At 43.2% G+C, this 23,478-nt stretch overlaps 1 protein-coding gene across 1 annotated transcript; it reads left to right on the top strand.

Moving 5' to 3' along the window:
* Nucleotides 1–980: 980 nt before the first annotated feature.
* FBXW12 (F-box and WD repeat domain containing 12) lies at nt 981–22,438 on the top strand. The gene is made up of 10 exons (XM_042929221.1): nt 981–1,070; nt 1,698–1,735; nt 1,967–2,124; nt 2,925–3,043; nt 9,557–9,766; nt 10,573–10,731; nt 11,703–11,913; nt 12,905–13,083; nt 13,166–13,299; nt 22,189–22,438. The coding sequence occupies exons 1-10, from the start codon at nt 981–983 to the stop codon at nt 22,286–22,288; spliced, it is 1,398 nt and encodes a 465-aa protein (XP_042785155.1). The 3' UTR covers nt 22,289–22,438.
* The last annotated feature ends 1,040 nt before the right edge of the window (nt 22,439–23,478 follow it).

Below are 23,478 nucleotides of genomic sequence, written 5' to 3' on the forward strand. Positions count from 1 at the left end.
GGATTCTCTCTCTCCCCTCTCTCTGCCTCTATCCCCTTCATACTCTGTCTCTCTCTCAAAATAAATACACTTAAGGGGCACCTGCGTGGCTCAGTCGGTTGAGCATCTGACTTTGGCTCAGGTCATGATCTCACGGTTCGTGGGTTCAAGCCCCTCATTGGGCCCTGTGCTGACAGCTCAGAGCCTGCAACCTGCTTTGGATTCTGTGTCTCCCTCTCTCTCTTCCCCTCCCCCACTCACACTTGTCTCTCTCTCTCTCTCTCTTTGTCAAAAATAAATAAACGTTAAAATTTTTTTTAATAAATAAATAAATAAACTTAAAAAATTAAAAAAAAAAAAGAAAATAATCAGTTGTTAAGTTCTTGGAAGAAAAGGATTGGGTCACAAGAGAAAGGCACCACCTGTGAGAGCCATCTCAGATAAGCCCTGTGCCCTTAGCACAGGCCTCTGTGGCCCATGCTTTCTCCTTCCTCTGGAAAGTGAAATGCACAAAGGTAGAAACCCAGGGGCTGTGTTGGTGCTGGGAGATAGGCCGTGCTGGTCAGATTCGATGTCTCAAAATAGACATATAAACGTGCCAACCTGATTCCCTACCCCAGTGATTTGGAACTTGGAGGGTGTCAGTCAAAATTTCCTAGACAGTCTTGACAAGTTCATCAGCACCTAGAGCTGCCCCGGATCCTGCACTTTCGGTTCACAGTGCAAAAGAAAAAAGGTGTTGTCGAACACGTTGACACAATGAACACAATGAACAGGCGAGTGCAGGGAGGGATGCCCTCAGCTCATGGATCTGGTCCCGGAGGAGGCCGAAGTGGAGGGCCACCTCCCTGCGAGTGCACGCACCTGCAGGCTGTTTCCATCAGAGCCAGATGAGCTGCAGGTGGAAATCCTCCCGAGTGCTGCAGACTTGGGCCAGGCCTTTAAATTCAGAGCAACTGGAGAGGAGAAAGGAGACTGGATGTAGGCTCAGGCCGTGCAAGATGGCGCTCCAACTGCCTGATCTGCCGACGTTAAAAATCTTCTCTTTCCTGGACGCGTTCAGCTTGCTCCAGGCTTCCCAAGTGAACAGGGTAAATGTTCTCCACGATCCGCTCTCTGTCTGACCCGCCCCACCCCCACACCTCTCCACAAGTCCTTGCACAAGAACCCTTTCACCTCGGTCTCTCAGCTTTGAGATCTTGGCTACGCGAGCCTTATACCCACACAGCCTCCCTCTTTGCTTAAATTTACCTTGTTCGGGCCCATCCGCTCAGCTCCCAGAGATCAATGTCCCTGGATTTTAGTTGCTTCTCTTGACCAGTTTGAGCCCCCATTTGCAGAATAATGGAGTGGTACCTTGTGTGTTGGGGGTTAGCATCCTTCCCCTCCGAGGGCCTCCTGTTTTGTTAAATGAAAAGGACACACTGATACCCAGGAGTTGCTGTACTGACTAAATGGTCCTTGCGGCCCCCATTTCAAGCTCCAAAAAGTCCCCATTTCTCCCTCTAAACTCTCACAGGAATCCCAAGGGCCTGTCTTAGCCTTGACAGACCTCTGCTATCACCCTGTCCCCGTCCCCCCAGACGAGGAAGGCCATGAGAGCTGGGATGCTGGCTGGTGAACCGGTGTGGGCCTTGCAACCAGAACAAATGATAGCAGAGGAGAAGCCAGCCTTTGGGGACTGACTGCCTGCTCACCCCTTCCTTTCTCCCCCTCAGGAATGGAATAGAGTTGCCGAGAACGATCACCTGTGGAGGTGAGCAAGGCAAGGGCAAGGCGGGAAGGCAGGTGTGTCTCATGGGGGAAGACGTACGCTTGGATTGCGTACCCAAGGGAGGCCTGCGGGTGGCCCTGTCTTGAGAGGCGTGAGTGACGCTCACAGAGAGGGAGGGGTTCGTGAGACCAGTGCTCCCGAGGAGGTGGACTGACGGGGGGACAGCCTGGGGTGGGGGTGGGGGTGGGGGTGGTGTTATGACTCTGTTTCCAGAAACCTGTGTCTGAAGAAATGGAGCTTCTGCAACTTCTCCAAGTGCCTGGGCTCACAGACGTGGAAACAATTCTTCCTCAAACAAACAAAGCAGGAGTATCAGATGGCCTTGGCGCAACCAGAGGACTTTATCTTCAAAGAAGCAACTGGGAACCTCGGTATGGGGGTAGGAGGAGCCTAGAGGACCGTGACAAACTTGTTTTAAGAAATGTGCCATTTTCTACCCCCCCCCCCCCCCTTGTTTTCATTCAGTGAGGAGAAAGAAGATTAAAACTTGGTGGGACTGGGCTGCGGTGGTAGCTGTCCCTGGTCTCCCTGCTTCTTCTCTTGTCCCCAGTGGTCACAAGAGCAGATCAGGCCCTGTGAGGACTCCCTTTCTCCGCAGACTTCCCATCCCTCCTAGGATAAAAATTTTAAAAAGGAAACTTAAATAACAGAAGTTCTGTTTGCTTTATTCCTAATACCTCTTTTATTTTTATTTTTATCTTTTAAATGTTTTATTTTTGAGAGTGCGTGTGAGAGCAGGGGAGGCGCAGAGAAAGGGAGACAGAGGATCCAAAGAGGGCTCTGTGCTGACAGCAGCGAGCCCAGTGTAGGGCTTGAACTCATGAATCATGAAATCACAACCTGAGCTGAAGTTGGACACTCAACCGACTGAGCCACCCGGGTGCCCCATCCTAGTACCTCTTTTAAAACTCAGAACAGTTCTCTGATGGTGACGTTTTTATCCCCATTTTATATCTATGGAAACTGAAACGAAGGAGAAAAACCAATTGGCCAGTGTCTCCCAAATGGCCAGTCTGCAATGGGAACCCATTTTTGGATGACTCTGAAGGCCACCCAACTTCTCTTCTCCAAACTCTCCCAAGAGGGTGCAGGAAAACTTAACAACTATCTTTCCAGAGTTCTCTTTACTTGACTGCATCATCCCTCAAGTATTGTCTGTGTTTCCTTCTAGGAATCATAGGACCTATGGCTTATCTGTCAGGAAATGGCCCCACAATGGGTGGACGGGAGAAGTCCATCATTTGTACTGTGTCGTCCAAGCACATGCTTTATGCCTGGGATGTGCAGGAGGTGAGTCTGGCCGATGAGCACAGGTAATGTATGCCCGTGTCCGTCTTCCATGCAGGAAATGGGTGCTGGGGAGAAATGATACTAAGAATTGGTGCCGGGAACAGAGTTTCAGAGCGGGTCTTCTAGTTGGTAATCTGTGACCTCTTCATCTAGTCTACAGACACACAGAAAATTCATTTTTTAATGTGTGTTTCTAGATATAAATGTGCGCAAAGACTTAATTTCTGTTGGTAACGTGGAATGACTGTGAAAGAAACTTTGGGCGCTGGGCGTCTTCACTAGTTATTCTCCCTCCTTCCTGTCAACTGTTGGCACTTGTTACGTTGGATTTTTCAGAAAGTGGTCTCTAACTCCGATCACTGCCAAGGAGCACAACGGTCTTACATTTCAGGATTAGTAAAAATCGTGCAAGAATCACTGGATAGGAATGGGAAAATCCCAACATGGGACCCAAATTTTTATATTTTCTTGGCTTGCCCTGTTTAGACTTCTCTTTCCTCTCTGTAAAAATTATATGATGATTCTTTGAGGTATCTGGATGGCTCAGTCGTTTAAGCATCTGATTCTTGATTTGGGCTCTGATTGTGATCTCATGGTTTGTGGGTTCAAGCCCCACGTTGGGCTCTGCACTGACAGTGCAGGGCCTGCTTGGGATTCTCTGTCTCTCTGTCTCTGTCTCTGTCTCTCCCCTACCTCCTCTCCCTACTCGTGCGCACACACCCTCTCTCTGTCAAAATAAACTTTAAAAACCTACATAATGCTTCTTTGTCACACAGGATCTTCTAGAGTATGACAAAATACCTCTTTATGAATACTTGAGGTGGCAGGAGAATGATGAACTAAAAGTCTAGAAGGATACTCCTAAAGTCACACAATGTTCTATGCCCGTTACATCTCCGTAAAGCTGAGAAGATAAACCAGAAAAGTACACTCTTGCATAACTTGCTCTTAGGGAAACCAGTCCCACGTCCCTGAAGCCCAGTGGATGATGATCCATGTGGCAAAGAGCTCGGGCCTTCTGCCAACAGCCAACACTAGCTTGCAGTCACATGAGTGAACCATCTTGGAAGCTGATCTTCAATCCTTCAGGTTATTGTATCCCCAGTCAACATGTTGCAACCTAGCAAGGAACCCTAAACCAGAGCCACTCAGTGAGTCGACTCCTGAATTGTTGACCAACAGAAGCTGTAGGAGATAAGTGTTTATTGCTTTGAGCTGCTAGGTCATTTGTTAGGCAGCAGCAACCGGTAACAGGGTGGATTTTTTGTTTTTGTGTGTGTGTGTGTGTGTGTGTGTGTGTGTGTGTGTGTGTTTGGTTTGGTTTTTGTGTGTTTTTGTTTTTTGTTTTGAGTGACAGCGTGTGCACATGAAAGGGCAGGGGCAGAAAGAGAGAATCTTAACTTTTAAAAAAATGTTTATTTTTGAGAGAGAAAGAGACTGAGTGGGAGAGGGGCAGAGAGAGAGAGGGAGACACAATCCACAGCAGACTCCAGGTTCTGAGCTGTTAGCGCAGAGCTTGATGCGGGGCTCGAGCCCACAAACCATGAGATCATGACCTGAGCCGAAGTCGGATGCTTAACCGACTGAGCCACTCAGGTGCTGAGAGAGAGCGAGAGAGAGAATCTTAAGCAGGCTCCACACTCAGCGTCGAGCCTGACACTGGGTTTGATCCCACAACCCTGGGATCATGACCTGAAATGAAATCAAGAGTCAGACTCTCAGACGACTGAGCTACCCAGGCATCCCCAGATAAGTTTTTACTACCTGGAAGTAGGGTGCTGCCATAACAAAAATTTAAGATGTGGAAGAAGCTTTGGAATCAGGCAGTGGGAAGAAGCTAAGAAAGCTCTGAGGAGAGTTTTGGACCTTGGAGAGACTGTTAGCAAAAACCTAACTGGCTGCCGTGAGGCTGCCAGTGAAGACACACAGGAAAATGTAAAAAGTGTTATTGGACACTAGAGGAAACAGGGTCCTTGCTACATAGCTGCAGAAGGTTGAGCAACACTGTCACCCAGGGTAACGTGGAAACTAGCAAATATATCCACTGAATTGAATGATCTTGCTCAGGAGAATTCCAGGCAGAATGCTGAAGGCTGGCTGCTGCTTGCTGCTTGGAGCAAAACACAAGAGTAAGAGGGAGAGGATAAAGTGAGGGCTGTCAAATAAAAGGGAGCCAAGGATTGCTGGTTCTCAAAATTCACAGCCTTTCAAGATGGGAAACGACGTTAAAACTTAAGTCAACTCCAAGCAATATCAATCCATGGCAGTGTCTGTAAACCATACTATAAAGGTGAAGTCAAAGGGGTGACTGCAAAATTCTTTCTTTTTTAAGTTTATTTATTTTGAGAGCAAGAGCGTGAGCGAGAGTCAGGGAGGAGCAGAGAGAATTCTAAGCAGGCTCCACGCCATCAGTGCAGAGCCTGATATGGGGCTTGATTTCAAGAACAGTGAGATCATGACCTGAGCCAAAATCAAGAGTCAGACGCTTAACCAACTGAGCCACCCAGGCGCCCATAGCCCAATTCTTTTTTTAGACCACGGAAAGATCCAAGTGGAGTGCCTCAGAGCTGTTGAGACAAGCACTGGACCTCTAAGTTTGCCCTTGGCAGCCCAGGGTATCAGAGAATTATCTCCAAGACTTGTGAATATGGCTCTTGTCTAATGATATAAACTCAGCAAGTTTCTTTGGAGACCCACAGAGTTTTTCAGAGACTCCTACTGACAGAAAGGCTGCCAGCTTGAACTTAAAGAGGTTGAGATATCGTAACAGGAGAAGAGGACTTGGAATCCTGGACTTTTACAGGGAAGAAGCTGGCTCCAAAAACCACTTCCCTGAAAAATTGGACCACTGTATATGGAAAGGGCAGGAGAACTCAGAAGACCGAGCCAAGAGTCCTGAAGAATCTCTCCCAGGCCTTGAATCCCAGTCAACGTACTACCAGCATGTTCTCTATTGGATCTCAAATTTTCTGTGTAGCAGTGATTCCCACCACCCTACCCCCATTTGCTCCCCCTTTATTTTTTTTGGATGAGAGGGTCTATAATGTTATCCTTACCTATAATACCCTACTCTTGTATGTTGGGGCTGGAGGAGTAGAAAGATAACTTGTATATTTAGTTCAAGGTTTTCACATCAAGATGAACTGAGTCTAAAGAGCCTCTCATTAAACCATGAGATCCTAGATTTTGAGATGATGCTGTAATGGTGAACTATTTGGGGGCACTGGGGAGATGGTGAGTGTATTTTGCATGTAGGCCGGAGGTGATTATTAGGGACTGCAGGTGGACTGTGTCAGCCAGCCTCTAAGATGTCCCATGTTCCCGATTTTAGGTAGGCCACTCCCACACTGAATAGGGCTGGCCTTTGTAACCAATTGGATATTGTGGGAATGGTGTGTGACTTCTGAAGCTACGTCGCAAAAGACACTTCTTCTCTGAGTCATTGGTTCTTAGAAAACCAGCCAATAATGTTATGAGAACCCTTAAGAAGCCCTCCAGAGAGGTCTATGTGGTGAAGTACTGAGGACTGCCAGTAGCCAGCACCGACTTGCCAGCCGTATGAGTGAACCATCTCGAGTTTCGTCCTTATGCAGCCAGCTTCAACCTCCTAAGAGACCCTGAGTCAGAACTACCTAGCCAAGCTGCACCTGAATTTCTAACAGCAACTGAGACAACAAAAACTTCTGTTTTAATCCACCCAATTTTTTTGGAGAGGGCTTATTTTTAAAAAGACTTATTTCTTTAAATTTTTTTAATGTTTATTTTTGAGACAGAAAGAGACAGATCATGAACAGGGGAGGGGCAGAGAGAGAGGGAGACACAGAATCCGAAGCAGGCTCCAGGCTCCGAGCTGTCAGCACAGAGCCCGACACGGGGCTCAAACTCATGGACCGCGAGATCCTGACCTGAGCCCAAGTCGGAAGCTCAACTGACTGAGCCACCCAGGTGCCCCTGGAGAGGGTTTATTTTTTACTTACTTTGCTTATTTTTTTTTAAATTTTTTTAACGTTTATTTATTTTTGAGACAGAGAGAGACAGAGCATGAACGGGGGAGGGTCAGAGAGAGGGAGACACAGAATCTGAAACAGGCTCCAGGCTCTGAGCTGTCAGCACAGAGCCCGACGCGGGGCTCGAACTCACTGAGAGATCATGACCTGAGCCGAAGTCGGACGCTTAACTGACTGAGCCACCCAGGCGCCCCTTTACTTATTTTGCTTATTTAAAAAAAAAAACAAAAAACTTCCAGTATAGTTAACATGCAGCATTATATTAGTTTCAGGTATACAATACAGTGATTGAACAATTCTGTACATTACTCAGTGCTCATTGTGGCAAGTGTACTATTTTTTTTTTCAATGTTTGTTTATTTTGAGAGAGCAGGGGTGGAGGTGGGGGACAGAGAGTGAATCCCAAACAAGCTCCTCACTGTCAGCACAGAGCCCAACATGGGTCTCAAACCCACAAACCATGAGATCATGACCTGAGCCTAAACCGAGAGTCAGACGCTTAACTGAGCCACCCAGGTGCCCTTATAAGTGTACTCTTTCATCCCCATCATCTATTTCACCCATTCCCCCATCTACCTCCCTTCTGGTAACTGTTTCTTCTCTGTACTTAAGAGTCTGTTTCTTGGTTTGTCTCTTTTTTCTCTTGTGTTTCTTAAACTGAGTAAAATCATATGGTATTTGTCTTTCTCTGAATTATTTCACTAGCACTGTACTCTCTAGATCTATCGATGGTGGTGCAAATGGCAAGGTTTCATGATTTTTTATGGCCAAGTAATATTCCATTGTCTAAATATACCACATACTCTTTATCCATTCATCTACCAATGGACACTTGAGCTGCTTCTATATCTTGGCTATTGTAAATAATGCTGCAATAAACCTAGGAGTGATACATGTTTTTGAATTAGTGTTTTTGTTTTATTTATGTAAATACCCAGTAGGAGAATTACTAGGTCATATGATAGTTCTTTTTTCAATTTTCTGAGTAGCCGCCATACTGTTTTCCACAGTGACTGCACCAGTTTGCATTCCCACCAGCAGTGCACGAGCGTTTCTTTTTCTCTGCATCTGCGCTGAAACTTGTTTCTTATATTTTTTATTTTAGCCATTCTGATAGGTATGAGGTGATATCTCTTCCTAGTTTTGATTTTAAGCCACCCAATTTGGGGATGATTTACAAAGCAATAGATAACACTACACAGGAAGCCTCTTAGTGTTAAGAGTACAAATGGTGGTGACATTTGGAAAGGGTAAAGAGGTTAGTAAATATAACAAGTACAGGTAGAAATAGTTATATGGGGCGCCTGCGTGGCTTAGTCGTTTGGGCTTCTGACTTCGGCTCAGGTCATGATCCTACAGTTTGTGAGTTCAAGCCCCACGTCGGCCTCTGTGCTAGGAGCCTGGAGCCTGCTTCAGATTCTGTGTCTCCCTCTCTCTCTGCCCCTCCCCTACTCGTACTCTATCTCTTTCAAAAATAAATGTTAGGGGCGCCTGGGTGGCTCAGTCGGTTGAGCGTCCGACTTCAGCTCAGGTCACAATCTCGCGGCCGCGAGTTCGAGCCCCGCGTCAGGCTCTGGGCTGATGGCTCAGAGCCTGGAGCCTGCTTCCGATTCTGTGTCTCCCTCTCTCTCTGCCCCTCTCCCATTCATGCTGTGTCTCTCTCTGTCTCAAAAATAAATAAAACGTTAAAAAAAATTAAAAAAAAAATAAATGTTAAAAAGTAGTTATATGAACACTTTGTAACAATTTTTACATTTTGTATTCTTATCTCTTTGATATACTTCACGATTTTTAAACTAAAGAAAATCTAGAAAGGAAACCGTTCTTATTTGCAACATACAAGATTGATGATGGATAACAGTTATGAGAGTTGATATTCTTTGGATCCTACTGCGAACTGGATATTCTTTGAATTTCTACTAAGTATGTTTCGTGTGCTATGAAATGGAAACAGCCGTGTAAGAAGCCACAATGATAAGTAACTTGCCAAATGTCACACCATTAGAAAGGCAGAACTGGGGTGCCTGGGGGGCTCAGTAGGTTAGGCACCTGACTCTTGATTTCAGCTCCGGTCATGATCTCTCGGTTTGTGAGTTCTAGCCCCGCACCGGGCTCTGTGCTGATGGTGCAGAGCCTGCTTAGAATTCTCTCCCTCTCTCTGTTCCTCCCCTGCGTGCATGCACACACTCTCTCTCTCTCTGTGTCTCTCAAAAATAAACAAAAAAAATTTTTTGTTAATAAAAAAAAAGAGGCAGGACTGATTTGGGCCCAGAAGTCAGATCGTTCTTTATGCCTATCATGTAGTGAGCTCTTCTGTTGTTTGAATATATTGTGTTGTTCCTTTCCTGTGTTCACTACCCTCTCAAGGGGGTATTTTCTTGTTTGTTTTTCCCCAGAAGCAAGAAACGGCTCTAATTTGGAGGAGACTTCCAAATAAACGCTGGCAGAATGAAAGCACCGTGGGTGTGAGGAGTTCCTGGCACATACAGTGTTCCTTTCCCTCTAGGGCACTATGATGTGGTCAAGCCCCGTCCAGCAGTCTAGTATCACGCATCTGGCGACCCTCCCTCAGCTGCATCTCGCGTTCACTGTGGATTTGGAGGGAACCGTCAAAGTGTGGAATTGTCAGGATCAGGATGCCCTGGCCACTTTCCCCGTGTCTCAGGCCTGCTTTTCCTTGGAAGTCTGTCTCACAAAGGATGGCCCATTCCTGATGGTAAGTGAGCCCTGCATCTGGAGGGCACCCACCAAACAAAATGCCTGCTGCCTTGGCCGCCGTTGTGGCCCCGTCACTGTCACATCACAGTCTATCTTCTTGGAGTCATCCCCACCATGTACCCTGAGGGTCAAAACACACCAGCGAATGCTGGTCACACAAACCTTGCTACTGTCTTGGCCCTTGATCTCCCACAAGTACATTTCCCTAGTCGTTCTTCCAAAAAAAGGGAAAAAAAAATCCTGAATTACTTTATATCCATGTCTCTTCTTTCAAGTGTCGGTTGTACAGTACATGACCTTGGACAGGGACTATGGAGGGAGAGCTGTGGGTTTGGGGAGATATTGAGAAAAAAGAATAATGTTGATGTACCAATGAATAATTATCCTCGAGAAGAATGCTTTGGGGCTTAGAAAGTTTTATTCCTTGGGATCATTCTCACAACGTCAAGAGGTTTTAATCTCTGTTACATGATTAAAGAAACAGTAATATATATTTTTAAAATTTTTTTAAAGTTTATTTCGAAAGAGACAGAGACAGTATGAATGGGAGAGGGGCAGGCAGAGAGGGAGAGAGAGAATCCCAAGCAGGCTCTGTGCTGTCAGCACAGAGTCCAATGCGGGGCTCGAGCTCATGAAACCGTAAGATCATGACTTGAGCTGAAACCAAGAGTTGGTCACTTAACCAACTGAGCCACCCTGGCACCCAAAACAGTAGAATATTTTGCAGCTGACAGTGATGCCTTCTGTGTGCTTTATAATCTCCCATCTCCTTCTGTTGATGTGGTGGTGGTGCTTTGGTTTCAGGTCGGCAATTCTGAAGGTGACATCTACACACTGACAGTGCCTGAGCTCAGGGGTGTTTCTAAAGTCCACGCATTTAAATACACTGTTGACCTTCTGCACTGCTCTCCTGACAAGAAATGGGTCTTTGCATCTGGGACACATCAGAACATCTTGCCCAGGGTGAGCGTTGCTCTGCGGGTTAACCTCGGGAGGACAGGGTCAAGCATTGGGAAGGTGGAGTTTAGGAAGTGTGGGAGAACCTGCAGCGCTCAGCAAGGACCAGACATAGGGCTCCCCCCTCTCAAAGGCCATATCACATTTAGAATCCATTTCGATAGTCAGGAGGCAGTGTTCTTGGAAGTGATGATGTCTAGGTGCAAAAACAAACGTTAATTCATGAAGCTTTGCATTGAGAAGCCATGAAAATTTGCATCAAGAAGCCTGAATCGGCCAAAGAGCTAGAGGCAAGTGAGGGACAGCTCAAGAGAGGAGGATCTCTGGTAACCTTGTTCACTTTAGCTTTCCTTACTCTTATCCACCTTGGCTAGAAAGTACCAAGCAGTCCAGAAGTAAATAAAAATGGATCCACCTCTGAATGGCACTCTGAGAAAGTCTGTGGCCTTTGAGCCAAGCCATTTTTACCATGGCACAGGTGGACCGGGCACCAAAGAGCAAGGAGCTGAGAGGATGCAGCCAAAGCAAAACAGCCCTTGACCCCTTCTCCAAGGAGGGGAGATCTGTCGAGCCAGTGGCAACTTGATCCGGACTCCAGTGTGGCCAGACGATTTTGTACCTCTGTGGCATGCCTGAAGTGTGGCTGCAGGGGCTTTGCTCTCTGTGACCACGACAGGCAGGATAGGAAGACAGGTTCTTGGATGTCAAGTGACAAGCAGTGACTACTCTGTGCTTCCTAAGATTCAGATTAAAGTTTGGCCACAAAACGAGGATTTTTTTTTTTTTTTAAGTAGGCTCCATGCCCAACGTGGGGCTTGCATGTATGACCCTGAGATCAAGAGTCAAATGTGCCACCGACTGAGCCAGCCAGGTGTCCCACAAAGTAAGGATTTTTAAGGAGGCTTTTCTGGAGTCCCTCCTGCACTGAGATGCTGCTATTTCCCCCTTCACCTATTTGTGCAACAATCTCTCCATAGGTCTTTTTCACAGAGTGCTTACTGAAACCATCGGAAGGCAAAAGCCCTCTGTCACTCTCTATCCCGTTTTCGTCATGCTGCAGAGCCTGCTGGGCCCCAAGGAGGACAAGCAGGATAACACTGATGTACCGAAGAGGCTCTTCCAAAAAGACGGGATTTACCACCTTTGACCTAATGACCGAGAGGACTGGGGGCAGAACAGTCATCCAAGGTAGGCAGTGCCACACCGGAAACACGGCTTCTCCTCCCCTTCACTCATGCATTCTTTTGAAGCCATAAATGTATGTAAACAGTCTGTGTGAAGCAGGCAGGGGATTTCTTCAGCTGCAGGCTAACCCTTGCAGGTTAGTGTCTCTGATGCCCACGCTCTGACCTCTACACTCCACCCTGCTCTTGGGCAGATATGATTTTATTTGTTTATTTAGAGTGTGTGCATGAGTGGAGAGATTCTTTATATTTTTTATTTGTCATTAAAAATTTTTTTTAAATATTTACCTATTTTTGAGAGAGAGACAGAACATGAGCCAGGGAGGGGCAGAGACACACACACACACACACACACACACACACACACACGCACACACACACACACAATCTTAGTATATGTGCTGCCGAAGCGAGCACACACACACACACAATCTGAAACAGGCTCTAGGCTCTGAGCTATCAGCACAGAGCCCAATATGGGACTCGAACTCACAAACAGCAAGATCATGACCTGAGGTGAAGTCAGATGCTTAACCGGCTGAGCCACCCAGGGCCCTGAGAGAAAGAGGGAGGGAGGGAGGGAGAGAGAAAATCTTAAGTAGGCTCCACGTCTGGCCCTGCATGGAGCCTGACCTAGGAGTTGATCTCATAACTGTGAGATCATGACCTGAGCCAAAATCAAGAGTTGATGCTCAACCGATTGAGCTGCCCAGACACACCCTGGGCAGATGTGGTTAGATTCCCATGCTGCTTTCAGGCCTGGATTCCAACCCCCCCTCAATGCCTGAGCTGTCACTGTCCACCACGCTCCGTTCCCACGTCCTAGCATCTGTTACCATGGTCAGTGACCTGTATCTGCCACTGGCCTGTCCTTCATTTTCCTCACCAGGCTGAGGTCCCATGAAAGTAACGAGTATGCTTTTTCATTCCGTGTAAAGATATCATTCTGACTAAATGACCCCAAGTTTGCGTGTGTTTGTTCCACATGAAAACAGCCCATCAGGTCGCGACTTTCCTGTTGCCAGTTCATATGGAGAGTCCGATTTGGATGGGAGCCAGTGATGGAAATATGATCGTCTTTGAGAGTGGGCCATACTTGTTCCTCTTCACCATCAGTGGGCACCAGCTGCAACGATTTGAGGACCACCAGAGGACCATCGGCAATTTGTGGGCGGTCCGTATGCCCCTTCTCCCCCCTGCCCCGCTCACTGCTCTGCCTGTGACTCTGGGCCACTCATCCCGCGTCTCCTTTGAAGGATTCTCTGCATGTCCTCACCACATCTATGGATGACTCCCTGCATGTGTACATGTGGGAAGAGGAAGGCCGTTATCCATACCTCAAGAGCTGCTGTCACCTGGAACACATAGGGAGTGACCTGACGCCCAGCTGGTAAGCCCTGCTTTGTGACTCAAACTTCCCTTCAAGATTTTAAATTTCTACATAAAAAAATAAAGGGATAGTAGGTGAGGGTTTAGTTTTGTTTTTTAAGTTCAAGGACATATATGAATAAACTTATGTCCAAAAAGAGAATTGCTAGTTCTTGGGGTATGTTCACAGCTCTTGGAGTAGATTCCAAAAGGCTTTCCAAAATGGCTCCCATTTATTTGCCCACAGCAGGATATGGAAGATTTATATCTTCAGTGTCCTGTCTTTACTTGCAAGGTTTATACATTTTTTGAGTTCATCAGTCATTTGGGTCACTTCCTTAGCAAGCTGATTAAAAAAAAATTTTTTTAATGTTTATTCATCTTTGGGAGAGACAGAGAGACAGAGTGTGAGTGGGGGTGGGGCAGAGAGAGGGAGACACAGAATCCCAAGCAGGCTCCAGGCTCCAAGCTGTCAGCACAGAGCCTGATGCAGGGCCCGAACCCAGGAACCGTGAAATCATGACCTGAATCAAGTCAGACGCTTAACTGACTGAGCCACCTACGTGCCCCTTTAATTTTTTTTTAATGTTTATTTATATTTGAGAGAGCGAGCAAGCAAGCAAGCAAGCAAGCATGAACCAGGGGAAGAGCAGAGAGAGAGAGGGAGACACAGAATCTGAAGCAGGCTCCAGGCTCTGAGCTGTCAGCATAGAGCCCGACGTGGGGCTCAAACCCACGAACCGTGACCTGAGCCAAAGTCAGACACTTAACCAACTGAGCCACCCAGGTGCCCCCATTTAGTTTTCTTTTAAGTTGCTAGCCTTCATCTAAATTATTTTTTTGAGATTTTACGTGCTGTACATAAGGCTCTTGTCTTTTATAAACATTGTTGCTTGTCCTTCTAATGTTTATTTTTGGCAATATCTAACAAAATATAATACATATCCTTTCAACTGCCAGGGCCACTAATAGGAATTTACTTTGACAGTACACCTCCAAAGATTAAAAATACATTGGTTGGGGCATCTGAGTGGCTCAGTCACCTGAGTGTTCGACTCTTGCTTTCGGCTCAGGTCACAATCTCGGGGCTTTCTGGGTTCAAGCCCTGAGTCGGACTCTGTGCTGACAGTGCAGAGCCTGCTTGGGATTCTCTCTCACTCACTCACTCACTCTCTCTCTCTCTCTCTCTCTGCACCTTCCCCACTCGTGCTATCTCTGTCCCTCTCAAAATAAAGTTTTATTTATTTAATAAAAATGAATGAATAAATACATTGGTTGTTTATTACAACATGAGTTGTGATTGCCTAATGCTGGAAACCATCTCACTGCCTAAACATAAGATGTTGTTTAAATTACTATGGCATGTCCACATAATGGAGTATTGTGCAGCTGTAATTTAAATCTCTATGTTCAGATATTTCCAATGTTTTTGAGGCACAAAAAAATTTAAGCATATATAATATGTAATTATGCTTAGCAGATTAAAAAAAATTTTTTAACATTTATTTTTGAGAGCGAAAACAAGCTAGGGAGGGGCAGAGAGAGACAGATTCTGAAACAGGCTCCAGGCTCTGAGCCGCCAGCACAGAGCCTGATGTGGGACTCGAACCCATGAACTGTAAGATCATGACCTGAGCCGAAGTCAGATGCTTAAGCGACTGAGCCACCCAGGTGCCCCATGCTTAGCAGGTTTTATTTTTTGCTCTTTATCATATCTAATAAACCTTAGCCTACTAAGTCATAAATGCTTTTCTCCTTTCAATAATGTTTTGTGGCTTAGATTTATTTTAATCAATGATTATCTATATTTTCTATTTTTTTCTCCTTTCAGTAATTTTAAATAGATCCCCTTCATATCCGATGATGTCCCATACTGTGCAGCATTATGTCTTTTATCCGTCTGATTTTTTTTTTTAACAATACAAAGAAATAGAATCCAGTTGTCCAACACAGTTTTAGTTTTGACGATAGTCTTTTAATCAGAAGCACAAACCAGAGTATGTCCATCATGCCCAAGGTTTTCCCATGCTCCATTGCAGTGTGTCCCTCCTTCCATCCCCAGCACCAGGCGGCCACTGATCTGTTTTCGGTCCCTATTAATTACTTTCAATTTTCTAGAATTTTATGTAAATGGGATTATATGGTATATATTCCTTTGTGTCTAGCTTTTTTTTTTTTTAAGTTTATTTATTTTGAGAGACAGAGCTCACATGAATGTGTGAGAGAATGGGGGAGTGTCAGAGAGAGAACGCCAAGCAGCCTCCTTGCCATAAGCACAGAGCCCGATGCGGGGCTCAATCTGCCGAATCGTGAGATCATGACCTGAGCCAAAATCAAGAGTCAGACGTTTAACCAACTGAGCCACCCAGGAGCCCTGTGTCTCACTTCTTTCAGTGAGCATTGTGGTTTTGAGATTCACCCTTGCTGACTGTATCAGTAATTCACTCCCCTGTACTGCTGAGTTCCTTTTACTATTGTCCCATGTGTAGATGGACCACAGTTTATCACCTTACTAGTTGAGGGTCACTGATGTTGTTTCTAGCTTAGATAAATATGAAAACATGTTTATCCGAAGAGTGGAAGTGTCAGGTCATATGGAATGCTTCACTTTATAAGAAATTGCAAACGCTTTCCTAGGGGCTATACATTTTTGCATTCCCACTTGGTATTGTTCCATTTTTGTTTTATTTTTTTCTTACATTCTAATGGGCATGTAGTGATCTTTCATTACAGTTTTGTTGTCTATTTCCCTAATGATGATGAGCAGCTTTTCATTGGCTTATTTGCCATCCAGATAGCTTCTTTGGTGAAGCATTTGTTCAAACCTTTTGTATATTTTTTTAGTTGGGTTGTTTTAGTTGGGTTGTTATTGAGTTTTGATAGTTTATATACTTGTAACGTAAGTTTTTTTTTTAATGTTTATTTTCAACGTTTATTTATTTTTGAGACCCAGAGAGAGACAGAACATGAGTGGGGGTGGGCAGAGAGAGAGGGAGACACAAAATCTGAAGCAGCCTCCAGGCTCCAAGCAGTCAGCACAGAGCCCAATGCGGGCTCAAACTCACGAATGGTGAGATCATGACCTGAGCTGAAGTCAGATGCTTAACCAACTGAGCCACCCAGGTGCCCCTGGAATGTAAGTTTTTTTTTATTTTTTATTTTTTATCAGATAAGGCTTTGCAAATATCTTCTTCCACTTTGTGGTTAGTCTTTCTACTCTAACACTGTCTTCAAAGAGCAAGTATTCTTAGTTTTGATAAAGTCCAATTTTTCTTCTAAAAAGATGAGGTTCGAGATGTTGTATCTAAGAAACCTTTGCCCGACCCAAGGTCACAAAGATTTTTCCCCTATGTTTTTGTCAAAATTGTATAGTTTTAGGTTTCACGTTTAGATCTGTTACCCGTTTTGGGTTTGCTTTTTTGAGAGAGAGAGAGCACACAAGCTGGGGAGAGGCAGAGGGAGAGGGGAGAATCTTAAGCAGGCTCCATGCCTAGTGCAGAGCCGATGCAAGACTTGATCTCATGACTGTGAGAGCGTGACCTGAGCCGAAATCAAGAGTCAGATGCTTAACTGACTGAGCTACCTAGGTGCCCCAGTCTGTTATCTATTTTGAATTAAATTTTATATAGGGCAAGATATAGATCAAGGTTGGTTTCTTTCTTTCTTTCTTTCTTTCTTTCTTTCTTTCTTTCTTTCTTTCTTTTTTTTCTTCCTTCCTTTTGCATACAGGTATTTAATTATTCAGCTCCATTTGTGGGTGAAAAAAACATTCTTCATTCCTTTACATATTTGTCAAAAATTGACTATACGTATATATACATACATATATATACACATATATATATACATACATATATATATACACTTACATATATATACACAATATATATAAACTATATATCTATATATACAGATTTATATATATATATATATAGTTATATTTATATATTATATATATAGATTTCAAGACTCTTTTGTTCCAAGGATCTTTGTGTCTATCCTTTCTCTAATAGCACACTACTTTGAAAGTGTAACTTTATAGAAATTTAAAAATCTGATGGGAGTCCTCCAGTTTGTTCTTTTGCAAAATTTCTGTGACTATTCTGGTTCCTTTGCTTTTCACATATATTTTAGAATAAGTTTGTAAATGTTTATAAAAATTCTGCTGGGGGGAGCACCCTGCTGGCTCAGTTGGTGGAGCATGTGACTCTCAATATTGGGGTGGTGACTTTGAGTCCCATGTGGGTCTTAGAGATTACTTAAGGAAATTAAAAAAAAAAAAATTAAGGGCTCCTGGCTAGCTCAGTCAGAAGAGCATGTGACTCTTGATCTCCTGGTTGTGAGTTCAAGCCCCACAATGGGTGTAGAGATTACATACAAACATACATACATAAACTTTAAAAGAAATAGAATACACACACACAATTCTGCTGGAATTTATACTGGAATTCTATTGGATCTATAGATAAGTTTGGGGACCTTTACAATTGAGTCTTCTAATCCATGAACCTTACGTCTCTTAAGTCTTCCTTATTTTATCAGTGTTTTTGTAGTTTTCAAGATACAGATTTTGCAAATATTTTGTAAGATTCTACCTAAGTATTTAGTGGTTTGGGTGCTACCATAAACAAACAGTAATGTCTTCAATTTTCTATTTTTTATTAATAAGATGTAGAAATATGATTGACTTTTTTTGATGTTTTATTTTTTGAGAGAGAGCACAAGCAGGGGGAAGGGCGGAGAGGGACAGAGGATCTGAAGTGGGCTTTGTGCTGACAGGCTGACAGCAGCAAGCCTGATGTGGGGCTTGAACTCATGAACTGCAAGATCATGGCCTGAGCCAAAGTCAGACACTCAACCAATCAAGCCACCCAGGGGCCCCATGATTGACTTTTGAAATACTAACTTGGTATCCTGCAACCTTGCTAAACTGTTATTCAAATAGCTTTTATTAATAGATTTATAGATATTTTGTGGTTTTTTCTATGTATACAGTCATGTCATCTGTCAACAGCCTCTTCCCCCCCCCCCCCCACTTTCCATCTGTACATCTTTTATTCCTTGTTCTTGACTTTTGCATTGGATAAAACCTTCAATAACAAGGAGCACCTGACTGCCTCAGTTGTAGAGCATGCAACTCTTGATCTCAGGGTCATGAGTTCAAGCCCCACATTGGGCGTAGAGCTTAAAAACATAAAAACCTTCAGTAACAACATTGGAGTGGAGAGCAGGTATCCTTGACTTTTATAGAAAGTGTTGAGTTTTTCACCATTATGATATTCATTGTATGTTTTTGTAATTGCCTTTTATTAGGTTCAGGAAGTTCCCTTCTAGTCCTGATTTGCTGAGGGTTTTTATCAATAGATGTTAAATTTTGCCAAATGCTTTTCTTGTATCAGTTACTATAAGAACATTATTTCTCCTTTTTATTTATTTTTTATTTTTTTAAGATTTTATTTTTAAAAATTTTAATGTTTAGAGAGAGAGCAGGAGCATGAGTGGGGGAAGGGCAGAGAGAGAGGGGGACAGAGGATCCAAAGCAAGTCTGTGCTGACAGCAGAGAGCTGGGTGTGGGGCTCAAACTCCTGAACCATGAGATCATGACCTGAGTGAAGTCAGATGCTTGACTGAGCCACACAGGTGCCCCAAAATTTTAAGTAATCTCCGTGCCCAACGTGAAGCTCAAACTCATGACCCCAAGATCAATAGTAGCATGCTCCACTGACTGAGCCAGCCGGGTGCCACTGATTTTTCCTTTTTAGGTTGTTAATAAGTCAAATTATATCGATTGACTCTCTGAATATTGAACCAGCCTTGCATTCTTGGAATAAACCCCACTTGGTCATATTGTATATATTTTTATATATTGCTAGATTTAATTTATTAATATTTTGTTAATGATTTTTGCTTCTGTATTCACGAGGGATATTGATTGGTAGTCTTATGTACTGTCTTTGTCTCATTTTGGCATTAAAATAGTGGTGGTTCCATAAAATTAGTGGCAAGTGTTTCCTGACCTTCTATCTTCTGGAAAAGATTTTGTAGAATTGGTGTTCTTTCTTCTTTAAAAGTTTAACAGGGGACATTTGGGTGGCTCCGTCAGTTAAGCACCCAACTCTTGATCTCAGGGTTGTGAGTTCAAGCCCCGCAGTGGGCTCTGGGCATGAAGCCTATTTCAAAAAAATAAAAATAAACAACAAATAAAATTTAATGGTCTCCAGTGGAACCATCTGGGCCTGGAGATTACTTTTTTGGAAGGTTATAACTATGAATTCTTTAATGGTTATAGCACCATTCAGATTGTCTCTTTTCTGCTGCATGAGCTTTGGTAGTTTGTAGTTTTCCAGGAATTAGTCATTTCATCTAACTTGTCAAATTTATGTGCGTGGATTTGTTCCTTTCAGTCTTTTACATATCTGCAGAATCATGGTGATATCAACCCCTTTACTCCTGATATTGGGGATTTGTCTTTTTTTTTTCTTCTTAGTCTTAATAGAGGTTTATCAATTTCTATTACCTTTTCAAAGAAACAGCTTTTGTCTTTTTTTTTTTTTTCCCCTGTTCTCAGTTTCATCTCTGCTTTTTTATTCCCTTCTTGCTTTGGTTTGTTCTCCAATTTTTGAGGTAGGAATTTAGATTATTGCTTTGAGACCTCTCTTTTTAAATATAAGCATTTGATGTTCTAAATTTCTCACTAAGCACTGCTTTGGCTTCAACTTACAGATTTCAATTGATTGTATTTTCATTTTCACTCAGTTCCATATACTTTTTTTTAAATACTTTTTTTTGCTTATTTTGAGAGTGGGGGGACACAGCGAGCTTGAGCTGGCAGGGGAGGGGCAGAGAGAGAGGGAAAGACAGAACCCCAAGTAGGCTCCATGCTGTCAGCACAAAGCCTGATGCAGGGCTTGATCTCCCAAACTATGGGATCATGACCTGAGACGAAGCCAAGAGTGGGACACTTAACTGAGCCATCCAGGTGCCTCTGTTCCATATACTTTTTAATTTCCCTTTTCCCCTTTGACCCATGGACTACTTATTTTCAAGTTTTATTTAAATTCCACTTATTTAACATATAGTATTAGTTTCAGGAGTAGAGACCCATGGATTATTTAAAAGTGTGTTTATTTTTCAAGTATTTTGATATTTTATTGCTATCTTTGTATTGATTTCTAGTGTGAATCAGTTATAGAGAGCACACTTTGTATATTCTCAATTCTTTTACGTCTGTTTAACTTAGACTCTACCCTGGGTCATAAAACAATCTTGAAGTTTCCGTGTGTGCTTGAAAAGAATGCATATCCTGCTCTTGTTGGGTAGAGTGTTCTATATTTGGCAACTGCAGCATTGTGGTTGATTTATCTTTTTCAGTTCCTCTGTATCCTTTCTGATTTTTGATCTTAGGGTTCTATCAGTTATGAGAGAAGACCATTGAATTTCCTGACTATAAATCTGGATTTGTCTCTTTTTCCTTTAAATTCTATCAGTTTGGGGGCGCCTGGGTGGCTCAGCCGGTTGAGTGTTCAACTTCGGCTCAGGTCATGATCTCATGGTTTGTGAGTTGGAGCCCTGAGCTGTCAGCACAGAGCCTGGAGCCTGCTTCAGATTCTGTGTCTCCCTCTCTCTGCTGTCCCCTGCTCTTTCTCAAAAATAAACATTAAAAAAATTTTAATCCATCAGTTTTTACTTCATGTATTTTGCAGCTCTGTTATTTAGTACATACACATTTAGTAGTATTGGGTCTTCTTGGTTAGTTGGCCTTTTATTTTTGTGTAATGTCCCTCCTTGTTCTTGGCAGTTTTCTTTGCTCTGAGATCTACTTTACCTGTTATTCATTTAGCTAGTCCTGCTGTCTTTTGATTAATGTTTGTATGTTACATTGGAAGTAGAGGAATGGAAAACAGTCTGCTTGTATCATTATAATTGAAGTTAGTTTCTTGTGGACAGCATCTAATTGTCATGATTTTTATTCACATTGTGCCAAGATCTTTTAATCGGTATATTTACTTTTCTTATTTCAGCATTTGGAAAATGTTGTGCTATTTCCTTCTGGCTTCTATGGTATCCAATGAGAAATCCACTGTCAAAGTGGTGCTCTTCTATAGATAAAGTGTCATTTTTCTCAGGCTGATTTAAGTTATTGTCTTTAGTTTTCAGAAATTTGATATGTTTGATATAGACTTCTTTGAATTTAACCTGTTTGGGTTTGATCAGCTTTTTCAGTCTGTAGGTTTACCAAATTTTTTTTAGCTATTACTTATCTCCGCAGTGTTTGAAGGGAAGAGGAAAGAGTCCACCTCTACTCACCTTAGCACAGGGGAGGGAGGAGATGGTCAACAGTGTCCACCTCACAGTCTCCCCTCCCCAGGGGAGGAGTAAAGGTGCCACCTTTGCTTGGGTTAGTGCAACTCAGGGATGGTTAAAAGAACTCCACCCCCAGTTTCTGGACTCCTGGAGAAGAGGGGTGTAGGAGTATCACCTCCTTAATACAGGATGAGAAGAGTTGACAGGGCCATGCCCCACAATCTCCCCATCACCCCATGGGGAGGGAGGCATGGCCTCTTTTAGATACTCGCCTGGAATAGAGCAGGTATAGTCAAAAGGAACAGAATTCTCTTTTAAAATAAAAATATTCTCTATCATTATTAAATAATATCTCTGATTTGCTAGATCTTGATAATTCTGGCAGTGCTATCTCAGGGCAGGTTGAGATTGCTACTCCTGCAAATAGTAATCATCATAACTTTGCCAGATCTGTGCAGTCATTTGAAACCAAATATAAGAGTGACTTAGGATCAATTGATTTGGGAAAAAGGTATCTTTGTCAGGTTCAAATTTAGTATCATCAACAATAGAAATAACTACTTTCCCTTTTGTCCATTAATTACGTTGTGTTTTTTTCTGTTGGCAGCTACGTCTCCAAAGCAATATGTGATAACGTGAGCATAGTATGTGTGGTGTCAAAAAATCGTGAGTCCAGCATTCTGGTGATGTATTCTTTGCATACATAATATGGAAACTAATGGAATAATTAACCTTGCATCATCTCCCTCAATGTAGTAAAGAGAATTCTGTTTGCAAACTCAGAATGATTATTTGAGTGCTATTGGGAAAGAAGCAATGATTTAACTGTCTTTGGTAAATCAGGCACTGTAACAGAATGTAGAGCAACATATCCTTTGTCCTTGCCATCAGGGACAGTATCGAATACTAAGGTAGTAAAATGGTCACACAAATCAATTCAAGGGGAGCATATGAGAGGGGAAAGTATGACTTTGGATTGAGGCTAGCTTAAAAGTGAAGGCACAACCCTCTTGATCTCAGGCTGTGAGTTCAAGCCCCAATGTTGGGCATGCAGCCTACTTAAAATTAAAAAAAAAAAAAAAAATTAAGGGGCGCCTACCTGGCTCAGTCAGCAGAGTGTGCAACTCATTATCTTGGGGTTGTAAGTTCAAGCCCCATGTTGGATGTAGAGATTACTTTAAAAAATCTTTAAAAATAAGATAAGTGAAAAAGTGAAGGCCACCTGTATTCACTGTTCCTTGCCTATAAGCAAGCAAAAAAAATTCTGTAAGATGCAAGCAAAAAATAAATATTAGAAAAACATAGACATTAATACTTAAAGGTAGCTAGAAGAGACTCAGAATATAAATGGTAATAAAAAAAAAATGCTTAAAAGGACTAGGAAGTAGAAAATATAGCTAAAGCTACATCACATGAAAGTTTCAATTTCCGTATCACCACAGCCATTGTAATGGAGGCAAAAAAAAAAAACAAAACTGTCCCCTAAGTTTGTATCACTGGCTCAGGATTCAGAGTTCAGGGATGAGAGTACTAAAAAATCAAACCTAAGAGCCCCAGGTCTACCGTCCTGGCTTTGAGAGGTGGAGAGGACTGGAAGAAAGATGGCCTGAGGGAGTAGATCGTACTGTAATGGGAATGTAATCTCAATGGGAGATTTCTCCAGTGAGCAGTATGGGTTTGTTAATGTGCCCACTGTCCCCTCCTGGTCAAAATAAACTTTTTTTGAATGTTTATTTTATTTTTTAGAGAGAGTGCGAGCAGGGGAGAGGCAGAGAGAGTGGGACAGAGTATGCAAAGCAGGCTCTGTGCTGACAGCAGAGAGCCGGATGTGGGGCTTGAACTCACGTTCTGTGAGGTGATGACCTGAGCCAAAGTAGGATGCTTAACTGAGCCATCC

This window comes from Panthera leo, chromosome A2, assembly GCF_018350215.1.
Source record: "Panthera leo isolate Ple1 chromosome A2, P.leo_Ple1_pat1.1, whole genome shotgun sequence".
Classification (NCBI taxonomy): Eukaryota; Metazoa; Chordata; class Mammalia; order Carnivora; family Felidae; genus Panthera; species Panthera leo.